This window comes from Brachyhypopomus gauderio, chromosome 7, assembly GCF_052324685.1.
Source record: "Brachyhypopomus gauderio isolate BG-103 chromosome 7, BGAUD_0.2, whole genome shotgun sequence".
Taxonomy (NCBI): domain Eukaryota; kingdom Metazoa; phylum Chordata; class Actinopteri; order Gymnotiformes; family Hypopomidae; genus Brachyhypopomus; species Brachyhypopomus gauderio.
In genome coordinates, this window is record NC_135217.1 from 8,643,271 (window position 1) to 8,663,177 (window position 19,907).

At 46.3% G+C, this 19,907-nt stretch overlaps 1 protein-coding gene across 1 annotated transcript in view; it reads left to right on the forward strand.

Moving 5' to 3' along the window:
- The window catches only part of pappaa (pregnancy-associated plasma protein A, pappalysin 1a), an 80,487-nt gene extending 62,066 nt beyond the window's left edge, over positions 1-18,421 (forward strand). Inside the window, exons 21-23 of the mRNA XM_077011456.1 lie at positions 4,264-4,335; positions 5,905-6,003; positions 12,232-18,421. Coding sequence (XP_076867571.1) covers positions 4,264-4,335; positions 5,905-6,003; positions 12,232-12,336 — 276 coding nt within the window. The 3' untranslated portion in view covers positions 12,337-18,421. The remainder of the gene's footprint in view (positions 1-4,263; positions 4,336-5,904; positions 6,004-12,231) is intronic.
- Positions 18,422-19,907: the final 1,486 nt, after the last annotated feature.

Here is a 19,907-nt window from a genome sequence, read left to right on the forward strand (position 1 = left end):
TGCCACAGATACTCTTCAAACACCAGCGAGGGAATGTTGCAGTGTGCCTGGACTATCTTTGCTGGGATGTGAGCTAGTAGGTGATTGACTGGTGATTCATGATTTCAGAATGCCTACGTGCTTAGATCTGGTTCCCTCTGGAAGGTTTCTGAAACCGACTCACCCCCCGACCTGTAAAACAGCCACATGCACATACTGGCAATTTGATTAAAAAAAATGCAATTATATATATATAAATCACATTCTGAATTGAAGCGACATAAATACGGATATTGTGAGCATGGCAAAGTCGCTAGGCAGGAGTGTAAAAAGCCAAGAGTGTGGGCTGGCCGGTGTCGCACGTGTGCACGCAAAACGCTGCATTCCCGGGTTTAGCTGGATGTCATAGTCATCCACCCCAACCCTCATTCCATTACTGTTCATTAGACACACAGCCAGGCGCACACCAGCCCTCCTAATTACCTCGCTTTGGAAAAACAGGGCACGATTACAGTAATCTGGGACCCCATTTGAACCACAGCGATGTGGAGGCCAAGTCCTAAAACGTAACGAAGCCGCCGGTAATCACTATAATTTCAAAAAATGACCCTATTATAGGAACTAATAGGAACAGCTTGATGTACATTCACCTGTCAGACGTATTACATTGATTTTGTGATAATTGCTGGAATTGGCTATAGGAAGTTGAGTCTGGGGATAGTTTGGGTTAACACCTGTCTGCAGCAACCCTGAGGTTTTCACAGCGAGATCTCCTCAGTGTGGTCTCCTCACTGGGAAGGAGTCATAAGGCCATAATGGAGGCGTTGTAGCCCAATGTGCCGTGTGGCATGGTCTTTAAAGCACGGGGCGTTTTGCTTGTGCAAATGAGATTTAATCGTGGAAATTCGTTAAAGCTGCTCTGAAGTATTTTGGCGAGGTTTCATAGAGACTCAGTAACCTGTCAGGTCCAGAGACTTGAGTATTTAAATGACTATGACAGTTTTTACTATTATATCATAGTATTATTATTTTGTTATTGTTTGTCACCATCGCTGATTTTATGTTACTCGTGTTTCTTTTGGACAGGAATTTGCGCTGAGTCATCTATTTTGCACTAGGGAAACGGAATGACAAGTTGGTGATCGATTGGTGACATTGATTTCCTATGCATGTGGGGGGGGGGTGGAGGAGGTTCGGGTGGAGCAGGGCTTCTGGGACGAGAGGAGCCCAAATCGATGGCCATGAAGCGGACCGGTGGGGGGTGGGGGTGGGGGCTGACATCGAGCCAAACGAGATCGATAGGCGCTTAGCTTCAGTTGCTGCAGCTCGCCACCAGAGCAGCCCCACGTCAATCAATGGCGTCTGAGTTCCACGGACCCTGTTCTCTGCCAAGATCTCCAGCCGGAGAGCGCTTACTTGGCCCGATTTGTTTCTGTAGTGGCGGTCAAACGGCTGTGCCGACAGACGCTTATTGTTGCACTGTGTTGCTAGCGTTTGGCTAATTAGACACTAAAGTGGACCTCTGTAAGCTAGCACCACTAAGACGCTGGGGCTTGTGGGTAATCGGAGTGCTGGAGGGTAACTGCACTACATGGGCTTACAAACCTGATTCAATTTGTCTGCTAATTATCTATACAGCTGTTTCAGAGCTGGAAAACCACTAGACAAACCAGTGGTTTCCCACACTGGAGAAGTCTCATGCTAGAGGAACATGTGTGGTAAGCTGCTAAACTAGTTTGGCATAGTTGGTGAGGTTCTCCGGCCAGTTCTTCCCTAGCCTCCTGATGACGTTTCTAAAGCTCTTATGACTGCTGGACGCTTCCTTGTTTCTGCATATTTATTTATTTTTTTCTCCAAGCCAGTCTGAAATCCAGTCTCCTATCTGGGCCTTTCTTTTATTGCTGACTTGGGCTTTTTGGACCGCCTTAATCAGTGATCATGACGAGTCACCCTCGGGAGGGATTCGTTTCAGGTTCCTCTGCTGACCTACTTAGAATCCCGACTCTTTTTTTTTCTCCTCACTAGCTTGCTGCCTCTCTGATATCAGCAAAACCGTGCCGCACTTTGCTGATATGCAGGTATTAGCAGGTCCCTGGCAGAAGCCGAGGGCCCTTACGTAATGCTGGCACAAAGGGGGCTGAGACCATTCCTCATGCCAGGTCCCCGCTGGAGGGCAGCGCTAATATATGCCTCTAATTAATAGCCCCAGCCTTTATTAAATGGGGCTAAATTTGATAGCAGTAATATAGGGAATGATGCGATGGCCAGATACAGGGTGAGGGAGGTTTGGGGGGGTGTGAGTTGTGGGGGTGGTGTGGGGGGGGCTGCTCTTGCTGATTGGATTCAGAGCCCTGTGGGCAACTGATGTCGATGATGTCATGCAGGCGGAGGCTGGGAGAGGCAGCCACCGGAGGAGCTGCATGCCTGCGAGAGCTGGATCGATGCACAAGCCATGCGGTGCCATTCACCTGTCCGGCCCGTCTCGTGGTGGACCACACGCATGGGGCGGACATCAGTGCGACGAGACACGGGCGCTTGTCTGTCACACATTAACCCTTATATTGACTTTAGGGTGTCGGAGCGTGATGCACGTAAAACGTTTGTGCTTTTAATTAATAATCTCATGCAATTTAATAATAATTTAATAATTAGTTTTAAATGCAATGAATGAGATAAAGTGTTACTTAGTATACCTTTAAATTGCTACAATAATAAATTATTGCTACAAATGACTACAGTGACCCAGAGGCCAGCAGTCAAATAGACGTGCACAGTCATGGAAGTGTGTGTGTGTGTGTGTGTGTGTGTGTGTGTGTGTGTTGACCAGGGTGCTGTCCACCATTTCCAGCTGTCCTCAAACTCTCTGCTATTCTCATCTCTGCTCCGATCATTTCTTCCCCACCTGTTTTACATTGATCTGCTGACGGTCACGAAATGTAAAATACCTTAGTTTGCAGTGGCAACTAAGCAACAGAGAAAAGTGAGGAGGCTATGTGTGGATGGATATGTGTGTGTGCGTGTGTGTGTGTGTGTGTGTGTGCGCGCGTGTGTGTGTGTGTGTGTGTGTGCATGTGTGTGTCCAGCGTAAATGTATAACTGATATGAAGCTGTCTGACCTCTAGTCGTGTTCTGCTGTTCTTGCATGTGTAGGGGAATCCAACTACACCCCCCCCCCCCACGCCCCCCTAATCAGATTATCATTACTGACCAATCATCCCATGACACCTTGGTCCTATTCGATATTGTAAAAGATGTTCTAGAGCTATTATAACTAAATCCATCACTTACTGACAGAAACTTGGAAGATTCTAATCGCTACCACATAAAATAATAGCACTTGGCATATCTACAATGGATACAGGGTTTTAGCATGGAAGCATGGCCCAATGCTACCAAAAACAATTGTAATTCCAAGTGAACCTCGTAGCACGCGGGATCTGTGATCCCAGCACCTGTTCCAGGATCAGTGTTCCTTGACTGCAGACTGGGCCTCGAACTCAGCGCAACGATCCGTAGAGCAGCGAAGGTAAAGTTTCACAAGCCTCTCGGCTTGAGCCGTTTCCTGTTTCCTGTATTTGGGTTGTCAAGGGGACAGAAGGCGTGCTGGTGATGACGTCTGGAAGCATTCTTCTGTCTGGAGGGTTGGTGGTGATGAGGGTGGAGGGTTGGTGGTGATGAGGGTGGAGGGTTGGTGGTGATGAGGGTGGAGGGTTGGTGGTGATGGGGATGGAGGGTTGGTGGTGATGAGGGTGGAGGGTTGGTGGTGATGGGGATGGAGGGTTGGTGGTGATGGGGATGGAGGGTTGGTGGTGATGAGGGTGGAGGGTTGGTGGTGATGGGGATGGAGGGTTGGTGGTGATGAGGGTGGAGGGTTGGTGGTGATGGGGATGGAGGGTTGGTGGTGATGAGGGTGGAGGGTTGGTGGTGATGGGATTGGAGGGTCACCAGCTGTGTGCTTTGCTGCTGATGTGATCATTCATGCTGTGCTGTGATGGACAGCTCGTGAAGTATCTAGTGCTCCCAAAAATGAGGAAACCGCTTTTTAGAATCGTCACAGAATGAAGTCTGAGGGTGCATCGCACAGGTCGATTTTCGAATCGCGGGAAGCAAAAATCAAGACTCGCGGCCGAATCTTTCCTTGCAACTTACTTCATGTGGCTCAAACTTGTGTGTGCTAGATTAATATAGCATAGCTCACGTTTGGCTAAAGCAGTAAGCCTCAAGTCCAGGTCCGGCCCACATTGTAAGCTTGTAACTAAGTCCGTTTTCCTCTTTTGTCTGCAGCATTTGGTGTGTACGATGGGCCTGAAGTGGTACCCCCACCCCGAGCTCCTCCACTGCGTTCGTGGCTGTGAGGTAAGCTCCTCGGATCAACCCAAATCACTCCCCCTTCCTCTTTCCTCCTCACCCTCACTGGCGGCAATCTCGCCTTGACCTCCATTTGCAGAGGCCCAAGAAGATTAATGAAGATTATGAAGATATAGAGGAACTCTGCACTAAAGTCAGTACTCGTGTGAACGGCTGTGATGCTATAATGATCTACAGTGTTTTGTAGATGTTTTTTCTTTCAGTGTCTTCTTTATCCCCTTGTCTCCATGTCGGTGTTTTGATGGGGTAATTTTTTTGTTTGCACATTTTCTTGTAGCAGAATTTATGAAATGACCAATGAGGGATATGTGTTTTATACATATATACCCATATGTGTTTTATACATATATACCCATATGTGTTTTATACATATATACCCATATGTGTTTTATACATATATACCCATATGTGTTTTATACATATATACCCATATGTGTTTTATACATATATACCCATATGTGTTTTATACATATATACCCATATGTGTTTTATACATATATACCCATATGTGTTTTATACATATATACCCATATGTGTTTTATACATATATACCCATATGTGTTTTATACATATATACCCATATGTGTTTTATACATATATACCCATATGTGTTTTATACATATATACCCATATGTGTTTTATACATATATACCCATATGTGTTTTATACATATATACCCATGACTACATTCCTGCTGAACATTTTGGGTCTCGATTGTGTTTTCACGATCTGTCACTTTGTCATTCTCTTCCTCTGTCACTCTCTCTTCCTCTGTCACTCTCTCTTTCTCACTCACTATACCCTCTCTCTCATTAAAAGTCCCTGACAATTCTTTCCGTTTGGTGGGAACACTGTATTGGTTTAAAGATTTTCTTGATTTTGATGTCACACAAGCTAGTACGAGGAAGAACTGTGTATGGTTGCTGACAGCATTCGTAAACACAGAGGAGTTTCAGGAATCCATGTGCATGTCTTAACTGAGCGTGTGCAGAGAGGAGAATCAGGTCTGGCCTTGACTTCAGCTTGCCCAAGGATTGTCTGTTCCAAATGACGTCACCAAAATTAAAGATAGTCTAGTGAAGCAACTTTTAGTATTCAGTGGTACATTTTGTATGATGTTCTGCATTTCACCTGAATCAAATTTATGAAGGCTGTACTGGCTCCTTGCTGTATGGAGTCAGGTGCTGTTAACGTAGACTTGTAGACTTACGACAGGAGGTACATGGGGTCTCCAGGCTTCATTAGCAGGCTTATTAGGAAAAAGAACATAATCATAAATATCGTAAATATAATCTGACGTCGGCTGACATATGTTGATATTTCGCATGTGATTGCTTGCACCTTCAATTGTGAACATCTACTTTAAATGTTATTTGGGTAATGCGTTTAGAACTGTGCCGTGATCCGCGTGATTGGGTCACGTGATTGCTATGCTAATCCTCTCTTGTATCTCACCTCTCCCCGTTGTGGGGGGTCTGGCCCCGGCGTGTCAGTACGCGATGGAGAGACTCATCACCGTTAGCATCTCCACTCACGTTACCTTCTTCTCTGCTGCAGCCATTCCAAGGTGACAACTACTGTGATGCCATGAACAACAGAGCCTACTGCAACTACGATGGAGGAGACTGCTGCAATTCTACCGTCAAGACCAAGAAGGTACGGTGCTCCTCTCTGCCACACCCCTCCACCTCCACCATTCCTCACACGGCTGTCACCTGGACACACATTAAAGCCGCTCCGATCGATTTTAAAGTTACTGCTAACTTTCACAAGACTTAGTCAGCAGAGGTGTTGAATGCCTTAATTCGGTCCCATGCCCTCTATTGACCTTCTGGGTGCAGCGTGCACACGCAGGAGAACAGACACGGAGGTTAGGACCGCCTCCTTGTGGAGAGATGTACTGATTGGCTAATACAGCAGGATTTTCTTTTCTTTTGTATTTTGTATTATCATTTTCACAATAACCTGTTAGTTAGATTTTTTTTTTTTGCGCAACAATTTTAGTGATAGGATGTAAAAAATATGAAGATTTTTTTTCAGTGTAGCTGAATAAAATTGCTGACATCAGTCCACTAATAAGTGTATGGACTGGCATGTCCAAAAGCAGGTCTGATCTCTGTGTAGGGAACTTCTCCCTCCCTTTACACTGATGTGATTTGGTTTAATCTGCATTGACACCACTTATGTCTACATGTGATCATTTCAGTAATTAATTCATCATGCTGTCATTCCTGGTCCAACATGGTGCCTGTGTAGATGCACTGTGCTCTTGTGAGAGTTGTAAAATATCAGCAGTAGCCCCAGTGTCCAATGAGGAGACGTCATCCAGCTCACGCAGGGCCCAGTGCCCACCCACCTGCCCGCCCTGCGGAACACGAGACTGGAGCGGGGGGATGCTGTAGATTGCGTCAGTGGGGGCAGAAAGGTTTCCCAGTGTCCTCCAGCAGTGTGGTGGGTCTTTCCCCTGAGAGGCCAGCATGGGGTGAAGAACGCGCCTTCTCTCAGGGGGCAGACGCTTTCAAGTGCCTTCCAGTGCCTCTCAGTGCCATCACTTCTGACACCAGTTGCTTGGGTTTCAGAGCTCTTAGCCAGTAAATACGTTGGAACTGCTGAGCCAAAATGATTCCAGCAGTCCATAAATGCACCTGAAAGGGGTAACTTGGAGCAGAGTTAATCACCTCAGTCGTCACCCGCCCCCCTCCCCCCCCGTCCACGTCCCCGTTCCTCCTCTAGGCCAGTTCTGAATGAAATCATCCGGTCACCAAAGGTGCGAATGACGTAGCGTAGCCTCTGTTCACACAGAGCGAGACAAACAAGGCTAGCACGTGTAGCTAACAGCGTGCGTCCGTGTGGCGTGCGTGTGAGACTCTTTATCGCCAGACAGGGTAAGGTGTCTGGCCACTTCCTTCCTTTCATCTCCTTCATTACTTTTGCCATCGAGTCCTCTACCTCACAGATGCCTCTCTGTCGGGGTTGGTGGTCACCCCCCCGAGTCTCTGCGCTCATTAAGACTTTACAGACAGACGTTCTGCACCGGTCAACCCCCCCACACCACCCCACCCCACCCGTCCTGTCCTCCTGCGTCTCAACTGCTTGGCCGCAGCTAAGAGGAAGAGGGCCCGGGTGCCGGTGATTCATTACAGCCGGCCCTATTAGAGGAGCGCTTTTTTGGAAGGCTCACTCCGTCCAGCCTGCGTCAGCGAACAGACGGGGGTCTGGGGCCGAGCCAGACGAGCACGCCAGCATTGACGGAAGGTTAAATCGCCCCGCGGCCGTTTGCCAGGCTGCCGGTGCCCTCCCCTTCGCTGTAGTGCGTCATCCCGCCGTTCCTGAAGGAAGCTTTGCGGGACGGTGATGGAGTCATCCTTTAATGGGGTGGAAGTGTTTCCTTACTTCTCGCGTGTCAGAAGCAGAGCCCTCGTATGATTAGATGGTCTATTTTTGGGACACCCGCCCGAAATGTGAACGAAAAGCCCCCAAACGAGCAGGTTTCTAATACTGGTTTTGCCACGTTCGGCGTGCCGTTTCGGATTGTCCGTGTAGGTATGTGCTGTTTTTGGGGTCCAACTCATAAAGTCCTCAAAAGACCGCTCCGCTTAAAGGGGCGGGAGCAGAATCCCACCTCCAGGTTTTCCAGATCCATACTTCCTCGAAGTCTGGTGTAACGCCAGGATCTTTCTGACATCAAAGCTGTAATACCCGCAGAGCTGCAGTAGCGCTCCAAAGTTTATTGCGTAGTACGGGGCCCAAAAATCCTCCACGATTTTCCTTAGGTTAGAAAAAACTGCACGCAGCTGATATTCTAAGATCTGGGCTGCGTCCTTGCCGGAATCTGCATCTGATCTTTGGGTCATGTTGATAAGCGGATCACCTGGCAACCCAGGCTGAAGCCCCACACGCTGTGCATGCATCCCAGCCTTGAAGTGAATCTGTAGGCAGTGCTTTGCAAAGAAGAAGAAGAAGAAAAAATCCAACCCTGTAAATCCCGTCCACGAAAACAGGCAGGATTTGCATGAAAGATTTACAGAAAGAGCCGATCATAATCCGATTGATGGACTGCCAGAGCGAACATATCAACAAAAGTTGCTGAAGTAGACGAAGACGCAGGAATGGGGGGGGAGGACAGATGTTGTATGAGCAGAACGAGGACAGCTTTGCTTTGATTGAAGTAATTAGTGTCCTTGGCGATTGGCGGCTCGATCCAGAAGGGTGTCTGCTTCACGCAGCCTCCAGAAGGCTTCATCTCGGCCCAGAAACCTCCTCAGTTCATTCATACACCACTCAGGAAAGCCTACGAACATGTTTCTCCTCAGACCAATGGAGGCCATGCTTTAGTGCATAGATAAGGTCCAGCCTGATTTGCTATGATCTACTGACTTCGAATTGCACTTAAGCTCTCCGCGCCATTCCCTAACTGTTTTGTTGAGATAGGCAGGCGAGATACTATATGAGTATTTGTTATTTCTTTCTGTTTGCACTCTCAGCCATTGCTGTGAAAGAGGTTTATTTGAAACAGCAGGGAACGCACCACCTGATCTTGATTTAACTGGAGAACAGATGGGTGCTTCGTGTGCGCAGCAAAACAAAAATTAGTGAAACTGTTGATGACAAACATTGTCTTTTTGACCCTGTACCATCTGATGGCCGTTGGGAAGTGAAATATTTGATCTCAAATAGTTCCCATATGTGTTTGATCATAATCATTTACTCATGTATGAGACAGAGGCTCAAAAAAGAGAGAAAGGCATGCAGACGTCTGTGTGACTACCAAGGACATTATGGTTTTAAGTAATAATGAAGTGGGAGATGTGTGTGTGTGTGTGTGTGTGTGTGTGTGTGTGTGTGTGTGTGTGTGTGCAGATAGGCAGTTGTTAGTGCCCAGAAACAGTTGTTATTGTGTCTCGTTAGCCATTAAACATGTGCACCACATATGGGGGACAGAAAATAAATAATTAATCAGTTTCTGAGGCGCAGAAACGCAAAAAAAGAAAAGCTAACAGCTATGACGTCTTGGCGAAGAAAAAAAAAAAACAGAAGACAATTCTTTAATTGTGTTTCGAGCAAAACAGAACTGGCCAGACGGAAGAGTGAAGCTTCCAGGATGCCCCGTCAGGCTGGGGCGCAGTGAGGTGCAGCTCGTGGCCCTGGCAATGACTCAGCTGGAACGCAAGTCCCACGGACTCCCGCCGTCTGTGACACAGCACACGAAAAAGAAAGTGCTGCCAACAACCTGTGCGATAAGATCAGAAAGTCCCCCCCCCGCCACCCTGTCGGGTGAACCCCTTTGCGGCTTCGCTCTCCTCCAGAGCGATAACCCTGGAGTGAGGGAAACTGAAGCACTTCCCGCTGCCTGCGTGTTTGTTTTCCTTTCTTATCTCTACCTAGCGCTCTCTTTCTCTCTCTCTCTCTCTCTCTCCCCTCTCCACCTCGCTGTCCCCCACTCCATCCCCCTCTCTTTCCCTCTCTTGCCCTCTCTCTTTCTCTCTCTCCTTCCCTTTCTTTCTATCTCTCTATCTCTCCCTCTCTTTCACTCTCCCCCTCTCTCTCTCACTCTCTCACCCCATCCCACCACCCCTGCCTTGCTCCCCACATCCCCCTCAGTCTCCGTGTTCTCTCGGAGATTTGCGTATTAAGGAGTTCTGGATGACTGGCTGTCCATTATTCCTGTCCAGGAGTTTTGAAGGTGCGAGTCGTACTGCACGTACGGGTCAGCGCCGGATCCAGCGCTAATGACTGCAATCTGCTGCTGGGCGGGGGAAGGGGGCCTGGGTATTCGCCGACTGAGCCCCCAGCCCTGTACACCCCCCTCCACGGTACCCCTCTCGCCCCCCCAGCCCTGTACACCCCCTCCACGGTACCCCCCCGCCCCCCCAGCCCTCTACACCCCCTCCATGGTACCCCTCTCGCCCCCCCCAGCCCTCTACACCCCCTCCACGGTACCCCTCTCGCCCCCCCAGCCCTGTACACCCCCTCCACGGTACCCCCCGCCCCCCCCAGCCCTCTACACCCCCTCCATGGTACCCCCCGCCCCCCCCAGCCCTCTACACCCCCTCCACGGTACCCCTCTCGCCCCCCCAGCCCTGTACACCCCCTCCACGGTACCCCCCCGCCCCCCCAGCCCTCTACACCCCCTCCATGGTACCCCTCTCGCCCCCCCAGCCCTCTACACCCCCTCCATGGTACCCCTCTCGCCCCCCCCAGCTCTCTACACCCCCTCCATGGTACCCCCACCCCCCACTATAGGAATTCTGTTTGGAAGTGGGGGGGCCTGCAGCGTTTGGCTTCGCATGTGTCAGAGTTTGTTTTTTTGTTTAGCGTCTTGGCGAGACTGTAGTGTGGAAGGAGAACTTGTGGCAAGCGATTGCCTCCAGTAAAGCCTTATTATACTGTAGATGTTACCCAACATCGCGGGACATTGTGAGAGTGTTTAACGGTTATTACTGTGTACCGGTAATATTGGGCCGTGCCAGTAGTATCTGAGGGTACTGGTGATGTGTGCAGTTTCTCTGAACAATAAAGCAGCAACATGAAAAAGTGAAAAAGAATAATGGGTTTATTTATATTCAAACAGATGTGGAATTCGAAAAAGACATGGGTGTCTGTATTTAACTCTGTGTGTGTGAGTGTGTGAGTGTGTGTGTGTGTGTGTGTGTGTGTGTGTGTGTGTGTGTGTGTGTGTGTGTGTGTGTGTGTGTGTGAGAAGGGCCTCCCTCTGCGGGCTCCCGATCAGGGCCAGATGTGGCAGCTGGCCCTCCACCCTAAGGTCAAGGTCAAAGGAAACCATGTTAAATTTGCCACCCACCATTGCAGTGTGATGGGAAGATAGAGGCTCTGTGTTCGAGGGCTCCATGAGGTTCACTTAGAGACTTGGAGACGCTGCCCAGAGGGATGAGGAACTGATCCAGAAGGTGAAACGAAAAGGTTTCGGGAAAGCCATGCGAGGACTAAAGACGGGCCACAGGAGGATGGATCCAGAACGATCCGTTTCTCCCCTCATCACGGGGTCACAGTGGTCCACCGTGGACCCGCAGAAATAAAATAAACGGAGGAGGAGAAGGCTGAAAGCAAGATGAGGTCACTGGTCTCGTGAGGAGCGGCGGGGGTTATGAAGGGCTAGTGAAGAATGCGATGCTTTTGGGTTAGACAGAGGAAGTGCCACTCAGACAGCTGGCATCTGGATTCGATAGTTCTGCAGCTCTTGCTCGTAAAGGTTTCATAAGGAAGGGGGTTCTGGGAAGCCTGTCTGGCACATGGAAGTCCACTCCTTGCCCAAACATGTTTCTCGTCAGTCGCGTAGCGACCCACATCACTCCTGCTGGACCGTATCTCGCCTGCTCCCAAAAAGTGATCCAGTCTGAGCCCCAAAGTCTGGCTTCGCCTCCAATCTGACAAATTATGATTGTCATTAATCCCCCAGAACTTCACTGTGTGCCGTCTGATTCGTCCCACATGATCTTTAAACCAGCTGGACCTGACTTCGTCCTTTTTGCCTTTGCGCTAGGTCGAGACGCTGGACGTCACAGGCGCGTACCGTGCATACGTTTGCCCGGCCGCGTTAGTCGCGTGACGGCACAGAATCTCCCGCACTCGTAAAATCCACGTGAAGCGTCCTCCGTGATTGAGATCGTTCACGGGGCAGCTGGGTTGCAGACAAAAAACGGGTCGAGAGGCGTCGCTTTTACCAGACACCGACAGACACCGCCGCTGCTCTGTGGGGGAGGGGTGACGTTGCGGCGGGTGGTGCCGGGCGACCCGTTCCACCGCGCCGCCTCACGGGCTGCTCGTTTCCGGGCCGTCCTCCGAGACGCGTCCCGCGCCGGGCAGGTACCCGCAGATCGTGTCCTGACTCATGTCGCTGTTGTGGGTGTCCCCTTCCTCCCGCAGGTGATCCTGTTCCCGTCGTCCTGCGATGTGCGGAGCGAGTGCGCGTGTCGGGACCCCAGCGCCCTGGAGAACCGCAAAGGGGAGCACGTGCACTCTCTGGGCTGACGGGACGTGTCCTGCACCTTCTCCCTGCCCAGTACCACAGACTGGGGTGGAGCAAGACATTCTTCCAGACACGTTGCTTCAAAAATGTAGCTCTCCCATCCCTGCCATTGCACCCCTCCAACATCTGCCTGCAATCTTCCGTCCCTTTCTGGAAGGTCTCCCATCCCCACAGGACCGGCGTGGGTGCAAGCATATACCCATTTGTACTAAAGAAGGAATGACCTCTCTCATCACCCCTAGCAAAGAGTTTAGCTAAGAAAAAAGAAAAAAAAATAAGAAAAAAAATTCTGGTTAGCATGCCTTTCTATGTCAGCTTTCAATGTCAATTTTGCTGAAATGTAATTTTTTTTTTAGTTTTTTTTTTTTTTTTTTTTTAGTTTTTTTAAGACCAAAGGTAAACCAACAACACAAACACACACACACACACACACACACACACACACACACACACACACACACATATATATATACATATATATATATATATACATATATAAAAGAAAAAAAAAGAATTTAACAGTTTAAAAAAAAAAGGTAGCTGATAAATCAAAGTGATTTTTTTTCTATGGTCAAGAGGAGGAGGGGGGGCTCTGGGTCCAGTTCCCTGTCCAGCCTCGTGCTGCGCTGGGATGGAAGGCCGTGTTGCCCAGTATGGGGCTGTGCGCCCCCTGTCTGTTCCCGCTGGGATTGTGGTGTGTGGTCCCGGGACGAGACCACACAGCACACGTGTGGCAGGGGGACGGCCGGCACTGCCACGGACGTACACGTACGCTGATAGTTCTGAGGGGCGGGGTTTACGAGAGCCATTTGATTCTGACCAACCAGAAAGTGTAAAACTAAGGGCATGGGGAATTTGGCAGTAACAGGAAATAGCCAAGCCATTAACATGCATAAAGCTCAGAAAATTGGTAACGTTTTATTTAATGAAGCATTAGTGTAACAGAAACCGGTGCTCATTGCCAGTGTTTACTAATGTAAACAACAAAAAGGTCTGTTTTTGGTTTCTTTTTTTCCCCCTTCCTCCCTTCAATCCTTTTATTGAGAGAGGGCAGTTGTTGTGACTAACCCCCAAACCACCACGAAGGTTATCTTGCCACCTGCCAACATTGCTGCTACTCTTGCTGCTATTTAGCCATTGCCACAGACCACCTGAACCTGCAGTACGCCAGTGACCTCAGAGAAGAGCGCAACCTCTGCCTTAACGTTTACCTCTCCATGCCCAGGCTGAACGTCAGCCTACCTGACACACTATCTCGGAATACAACGTAGGGTCCGACTCTTCTGGCAGGCCCTCAGCACCAAGCCCGTTTAGTGACTGGTTGGGAATCTGTGACCTCTAGAATGTAATTTGACATGAATACGTCCTGAATGTAAAGGCCATGTCTTCATGCACATTTCAGTTCTTTCAGGTCATATCACCAGCATTTGTCTGAGAGCTTATATGACACCAAACTAGACTTCATCTCTGTCTGTTAGTCCATATTTAGACTCGAATAATTCATATGTCTAGTACCATTTGATTCGCCATATTGGCTCCCTGATAGCCTCTAGAGATAAAAAAAAGAAAAAAAAGATATTTGCTAAGTCAACTAATCATATTGTCTTCAGAGTATATTACTGTACTTGTGCCAAGTTTTCTAACTAGCTCAAGGGTTAGATTAAGTGTAATTGTGTTTGCAGTGTCTGCCTTCTATAATCAAAATGCTATAAGCATCCTCTCTGCCGTACCTGTTCACCCCCAGGATTTATCTTCCTGTCTTTCTTTTAGAGTTCAAAACACATGACTCCAACATAGGTTGGTAAATCCCAAACAAAACAACAGCGGCGAGGTGTACTTTTGCCAACCCAGATACAGTTTAGATTATGTTGGAGATACAGGTTAGATTATGTTGGGGATACAGATTAGATTATGTTGGGCATACAGGTTAGATTATGTTGGAGGTATAGGTTAGATTATGTTGGGGATACAGGTTTGGCTATGTTGGACTGGCAGCATTTAACGTCTTCCTCAATGCATTCTGCCTCCCTTTACTGACTTGTAGAGGTCAGTGCATAGATATCTATAGAGCTTTATACTAGAAACGTCTTGTACAATCTACAAACACTCTGTAACCTGCCATTCTATCTGTCTTGGGACATGCAACTTACCCTCCAACTCGTTAAACTAATATTGGAAACCTCTTAACATTTGCATTCCAAATTTTACAGCAGGTTCGAAAGCCGCAATTTACTATGGATGTGAACCCGTGTCCTCTCAAATTCACACGATCAGTAATAACACGAGGAGTCGGGCGGTAACCCCACTTCACTAAATGGCCAGGCCTTGCTAATGTCCACCCTTACAGCCAAACCTCCCTCAGTGCAGTCACAGTGTTTTCAGATCCGTGCACAGCTGTTGGTTCACCATCAATGGGACTCAGAAAACACTCGTCACAGTGTGTTTGAACCCACCTAAGGTAGAAAATGTGCACGGTGCGTTAATCGGTCTGTCTGTTTTGTTTGGCCAACATTTAAGAGAGGTCCTTGCCAGACAATTTTAATCCCTTCACCATGGCTTTATACTATATTTTAAGCAATGGAATCTGAACCACACATTTCCATGGTGGAAAAAAAGACCTGTAGGTTCACAAAATACATGAAATGGATAATTTTTTTCGAAGTGAATGTCTGTAAATATGTTATAGAGGCTTATATCATGGGAAGTTGAGGTTGACACATATTTTCATTGTTTTAGTTTCAAATGTGCATTTTCATTTGATTTCTATTTCCTAAAAAAGAAAAAAAAATCTTTAAAAAAGAGATCACTTTTATGTGCCGGTAATCAGTATTTGTATTAATGACCTCAGTTACTGCACTTTGGAATAGCCGTTTAAAGGATAAAAAAGTTAAAACTTTTAGAAACGCTGCTATTGTAAGACAGTTGAACTTTTTTATTTTGATGATATGGTATTGCTATATGCCTCTGTTTGTGGTAATTGTCTTTTTCTGTAGTCCCACTAGCTTGCCACCTGTTTGTACTGTGGAGAGCAGAGTAGAAATATCTGTCCAGTGTGACACACTGACTGTAGGTTCTGTCAGTTTCATATTCCTTGTATGAACAACATTTTAGGATTTGCAAAACTGGCTTTAATATATATATGGTTCAACTATGTTCAAACTATGATAATTATAATAAGTATGATATGTTGTGTATGCATATTTTAGTGTTTTTGATGCATTGTTTTTGTTTGTTTGTTCACTTATTTGGTTTTATTCAAATGCTTTTGATGCTTTTTATTTCTGAGGCCATCTCGTATTTGGCACAAAGACCATGGATTCAGGTTGAAGGACCCACAGCACCAAACAAGGGACTTTCAGATGGATTAGGAGATATTTCATTAAAGAAGGTCTAATGGAAGCGCATACTATTCCAAGAGTGCACAAGAACTTAAATAATTATATAATTTTTTTTTTTTTGTTATATAGTCCTGAGAGAAGAAATGTGTTATGTTGCTATTACAAAAATGCTATGTTATCGTACTCAAGATACCAGTACTCTTAATGGAATATTTTATTGCTTAGAAAGAGAGACTCATCCGCAATCATTACATTTTGCCAATAATCGCACCACCTTCAAGCAACTCGCCAATCCATCAACAGGACTTCAGCTGGGAGAGCCAGGGCTTTGTCTTTCAACACGTTCATACTCCGCCCCTTAGCCAGAAGAGCAGATGGAATGCGCCAGTCCCTTGGCCTTGATACTTTCTGGCTCCATTGTCTCTCCTAACCCCCCCCCCCCCCCCCCAACCACCACCACCAACCCCACATTTTGTCTTTTTCTCAGTTGCGGTCTTTTTTTACAGACGTGCTGACCGAAAGGCCTGTACCTGTTCCGAACAGGATTGTGCCCAAACACAAGTCCTTGTGTGAAGCGTTGTGTTGCATTATGGGTAAATCCTCCGCTTCAACCCCTTACCAACAAGGGTGCTGTTTCTAAAGCCATATGTGTTTGCTAAATGAAGTTTCTGATGGGCTGTTGGACACAATCTGCTGTACACACCTCAGCAGGTCCTGCTGTACCTCATGTCTGTAACATGTGCTGCTTCAGTATGTTCAGTCTTTTAGTGATCTCTTAGCAATATGTTATGGTGTATATAGTAGAACTATTTATTGAGAGTGTTATACTTTTTTAAGTTATATTTTTAATGTTCATGTAAGTTATTTTTACATTGGTCTTATAAACTTAAAAAGGACTACATTGGTTGTAGGGGACTCTTTCATATTTTTTCGTTCGTTTTTTAATCTTTGGTTCCAGTTTAAATTAAAAGGTTAGCGTAGGTTACCGTATTGCTGAAGGACAAAGGAAAATACGATGGAAGCAAACTGGATGATGTGTGTTCTGGTTGCATTAACCTCAGATCTCCCCCGGTCCATTTAGATGACAGCACTGCACAGGAACCAACTCGCTGTATTGATGATGATGAAATCCATGTTCACGTTAGTCGATAAAATCTGCAAATTCTTCCAGATTCATCAGACCTTTGTTTCTGCACTGTGATGTATGACTAAATACCCATTTCACATTTTGTTTTTTAATATGAAGAAGCAATGGACATACAGTACAGTGAGTTTCAAGGTAAAATTTGAATTTCCTATTAAGACCAGATATGATATTAGATAATTAGATAACGATAAAGCTATTGAGTTATTTGAGGAGCAAACAAGTTAGGGTGTACCCTGCCCTGCCAGCCAGGAAGTGGCAGGTCAGGTGGGCTTGACTTGCAACTGCGGAGTGTAAGGCTCCTTACTGCACTTTTGCCCTTTAAATACAAAAAAAAAAAAATCCTTATGTGAAGTCTTAATTTTGCAGAAATTGAAAAATTTTCTAAATTTAGATGCAAAGTAGGAAAACAAAGAGGCTTCAACACCCATGGGGAACTCGAAGATAGTAGCTGGGCATCTCCTGAACGAGAGAGAAAGAGAGACGTTCAACCGTGGTTGGAGGGTCAAGGGTCACCCATGTGCAGAGCCTGTAGTGTAAATCGGAGCGCTGCCCCCTGGTCTGCAGTCCAACTTCCAAACCCGCGTCAAAAGTAGTGCGGATACCCGCACATGGTGTGGTCATCCTGAATGCAGAGTCATGATTTCTCTCAAATTCCGGATGCATCTCCTTCAAAGTCGTACTCCCATGTTTTGAGATTCTGGTACTTACTTTTTAACCATCCAGAAAAATCTGTATTATTAAACACAAACTACAATTCTAAGGAAATGTATGTCAGCACAGGACAAGACTAATCTGTTCACTCTTCAGCAGGATTATCTGAAGATGTAAATAGGGAAACATTACTGTGCGCGTTTTGAAATCGTGTCTGCGCGTGTTTTGTCTGTCACGTGTGCATAGTCCTGTTAGTTGAAGTATCCCCTTTTCACTTTTTTTTACTATTAACAGAAGTCGTTCAATGGTGATAAACGTTCTCGTGATCGTCCGATTCGTTTTGTGAGTTCTGATCACGACCTAGCGTGCCACGCATAGTAAAAACATCAAAAGGATGTAAAATTCTACTTGTAAGTTAAAAGGAGCTTCAGTTCAGTCATTCCATTCTTTAGCTCTGTGCCGTCACTGCATGGGAATGGTATCATGGATATATCATTAGTTCCACTAGCATTTATCCTCGTCTTGTCCCACTCCCCCTCTGTGGGTTGAGACAGCGTCTCCTCAACACATCCAAGTTCAGCTGCCGTACCTGTTGTCCTTCACAAAGGTGATCAGACCTCCAACACTGACTCCTCATGAAGTTCATCCACTGCTAATGAACATCTCATACCTGGTCAGGGAGCAGCTGTTTCTTTCCACTCTGTTCATTTCGCTAAAAAAATGCACTTTGGGGCACATACCAAACTTCATTATATTGTCTGAGCAACGGTAATTGCTTTTGTAGGTCTCTTGGTCACACCATCGTAATTGGGGCCCTGGACTGTTGCAGACGTACCAGATGTATCATGTTTTGGTAGATGATTTAAAATGCTGAATGAAATTACTAAAATGGTTTATTTCTCTGTCATGTATTGTGCATTAATAAAACACTGGTTAACTTTAAAACATCAAGCTGTTGCTGATGGATTGTCTTACTCTTGAATATGTATGTTTCTTTTGTGAGCATATCAACTGGTTTTGTTTTGTTCAAATGTTATGCTATGTAAGTATTGATCGTAATTAATCTTAATTAACCAAATTAAATGGGTTAAAAGTGCATAAAACAAACAAAAACCAGAAATGAGATAAAATTAATAAAAAGTATATATATATATATATATATATATATATATATATATATATATATATATATATATATATATATAATATAGCACAGCAGGATATATATAATGACAGCAGGATTCTGCAGCAGGATATATATATGATTCCTGCAGAATCCTGCTGTCATTAGAGGCTGACCCAGCCCAGATCCCAAAACAAGACATATCGGAAAGATTTCAAACTTCAGATGACAGTGTAGCTCTGCACTGAATAAGTGCAACAAATATACAATAACCATTGACCCAGACAAGACTGACATCTCTGTACCTGTCAAACTCATGACTGACTTCAGTTTCTGGAATAACACATTTAAACCCATAAATGGTTGTCTGACTCGGACTGCACACATCTTCAGCATTAACGGCGTAAGCAGCCCATGGGCCGAAGCAGTCCAGTCTGGGAACGGGAGACTTTTCAATATGTGGCCGAACGGATCCAATGACTCCGATTTCCGACATCAGAGCAAACCCTGCTCTACCCCGAGGACCTGACCACGCCCGAAACAGGGCCTGGAAAAGCACGTCCTGGCTAGCACGGGGACGCCTGCCAACCAGATGTAGCCGCTTGGCGGGGCTCACCGGGAGAAGGACAGACGGATGATTTACTGCAGTGACACTGCCTTTCAATCGTCAGCTTGGCAGGAGTGAGGCCTTCGTCCCGAGAAGAGGCGCTACGAGCCAGGCATGTGTGTCGCTACGGGGTTGAGAAGATGTTTCAAACCATGCGGTTAAGGATTAGGGAAGTGGAATGTTTCCAAGGATATAAATGTTATGAGGACAAGGTGATTATAGCGAGGTCTGTTTTGTTAATGTTTGAAACTATAAAGGAGTAAAGGGTGGTACAGGCCAAATGCTGTTTAGTACTATAAAGTTGAGAGGTGCTGTTAGGTGATTGGATGCTGCGCGTTCTGCAACGACACATGCAGCCAGTAGGAGTTCACCGAATTTGGTAGAGTGAATCTGATTGGTGGCAGTCACCATAATCACCAAGCAGCTTTGAGGAAGGTGCATGTACCCTCTCTGGTTTGCTAAAAGAAAATGTCTGCTATGAATTTGCCCTCAGATACTTTCCCCACAATATTGTCTATAGGGTATTATCTATAATTCACTCATTATGTAGACTATTATACTGCCTCGAGAAGAGGTCTTTGATATGGAATATTATGGTTTTTGTCCATTAAATCAATATTTCGCTGCACGGTGCCTCTGTGTGAGTGTTTTTCAGGTGGCCAATTCATTTCCCACTGATGAACAAACTGGTATTGAAATGCAGTGTC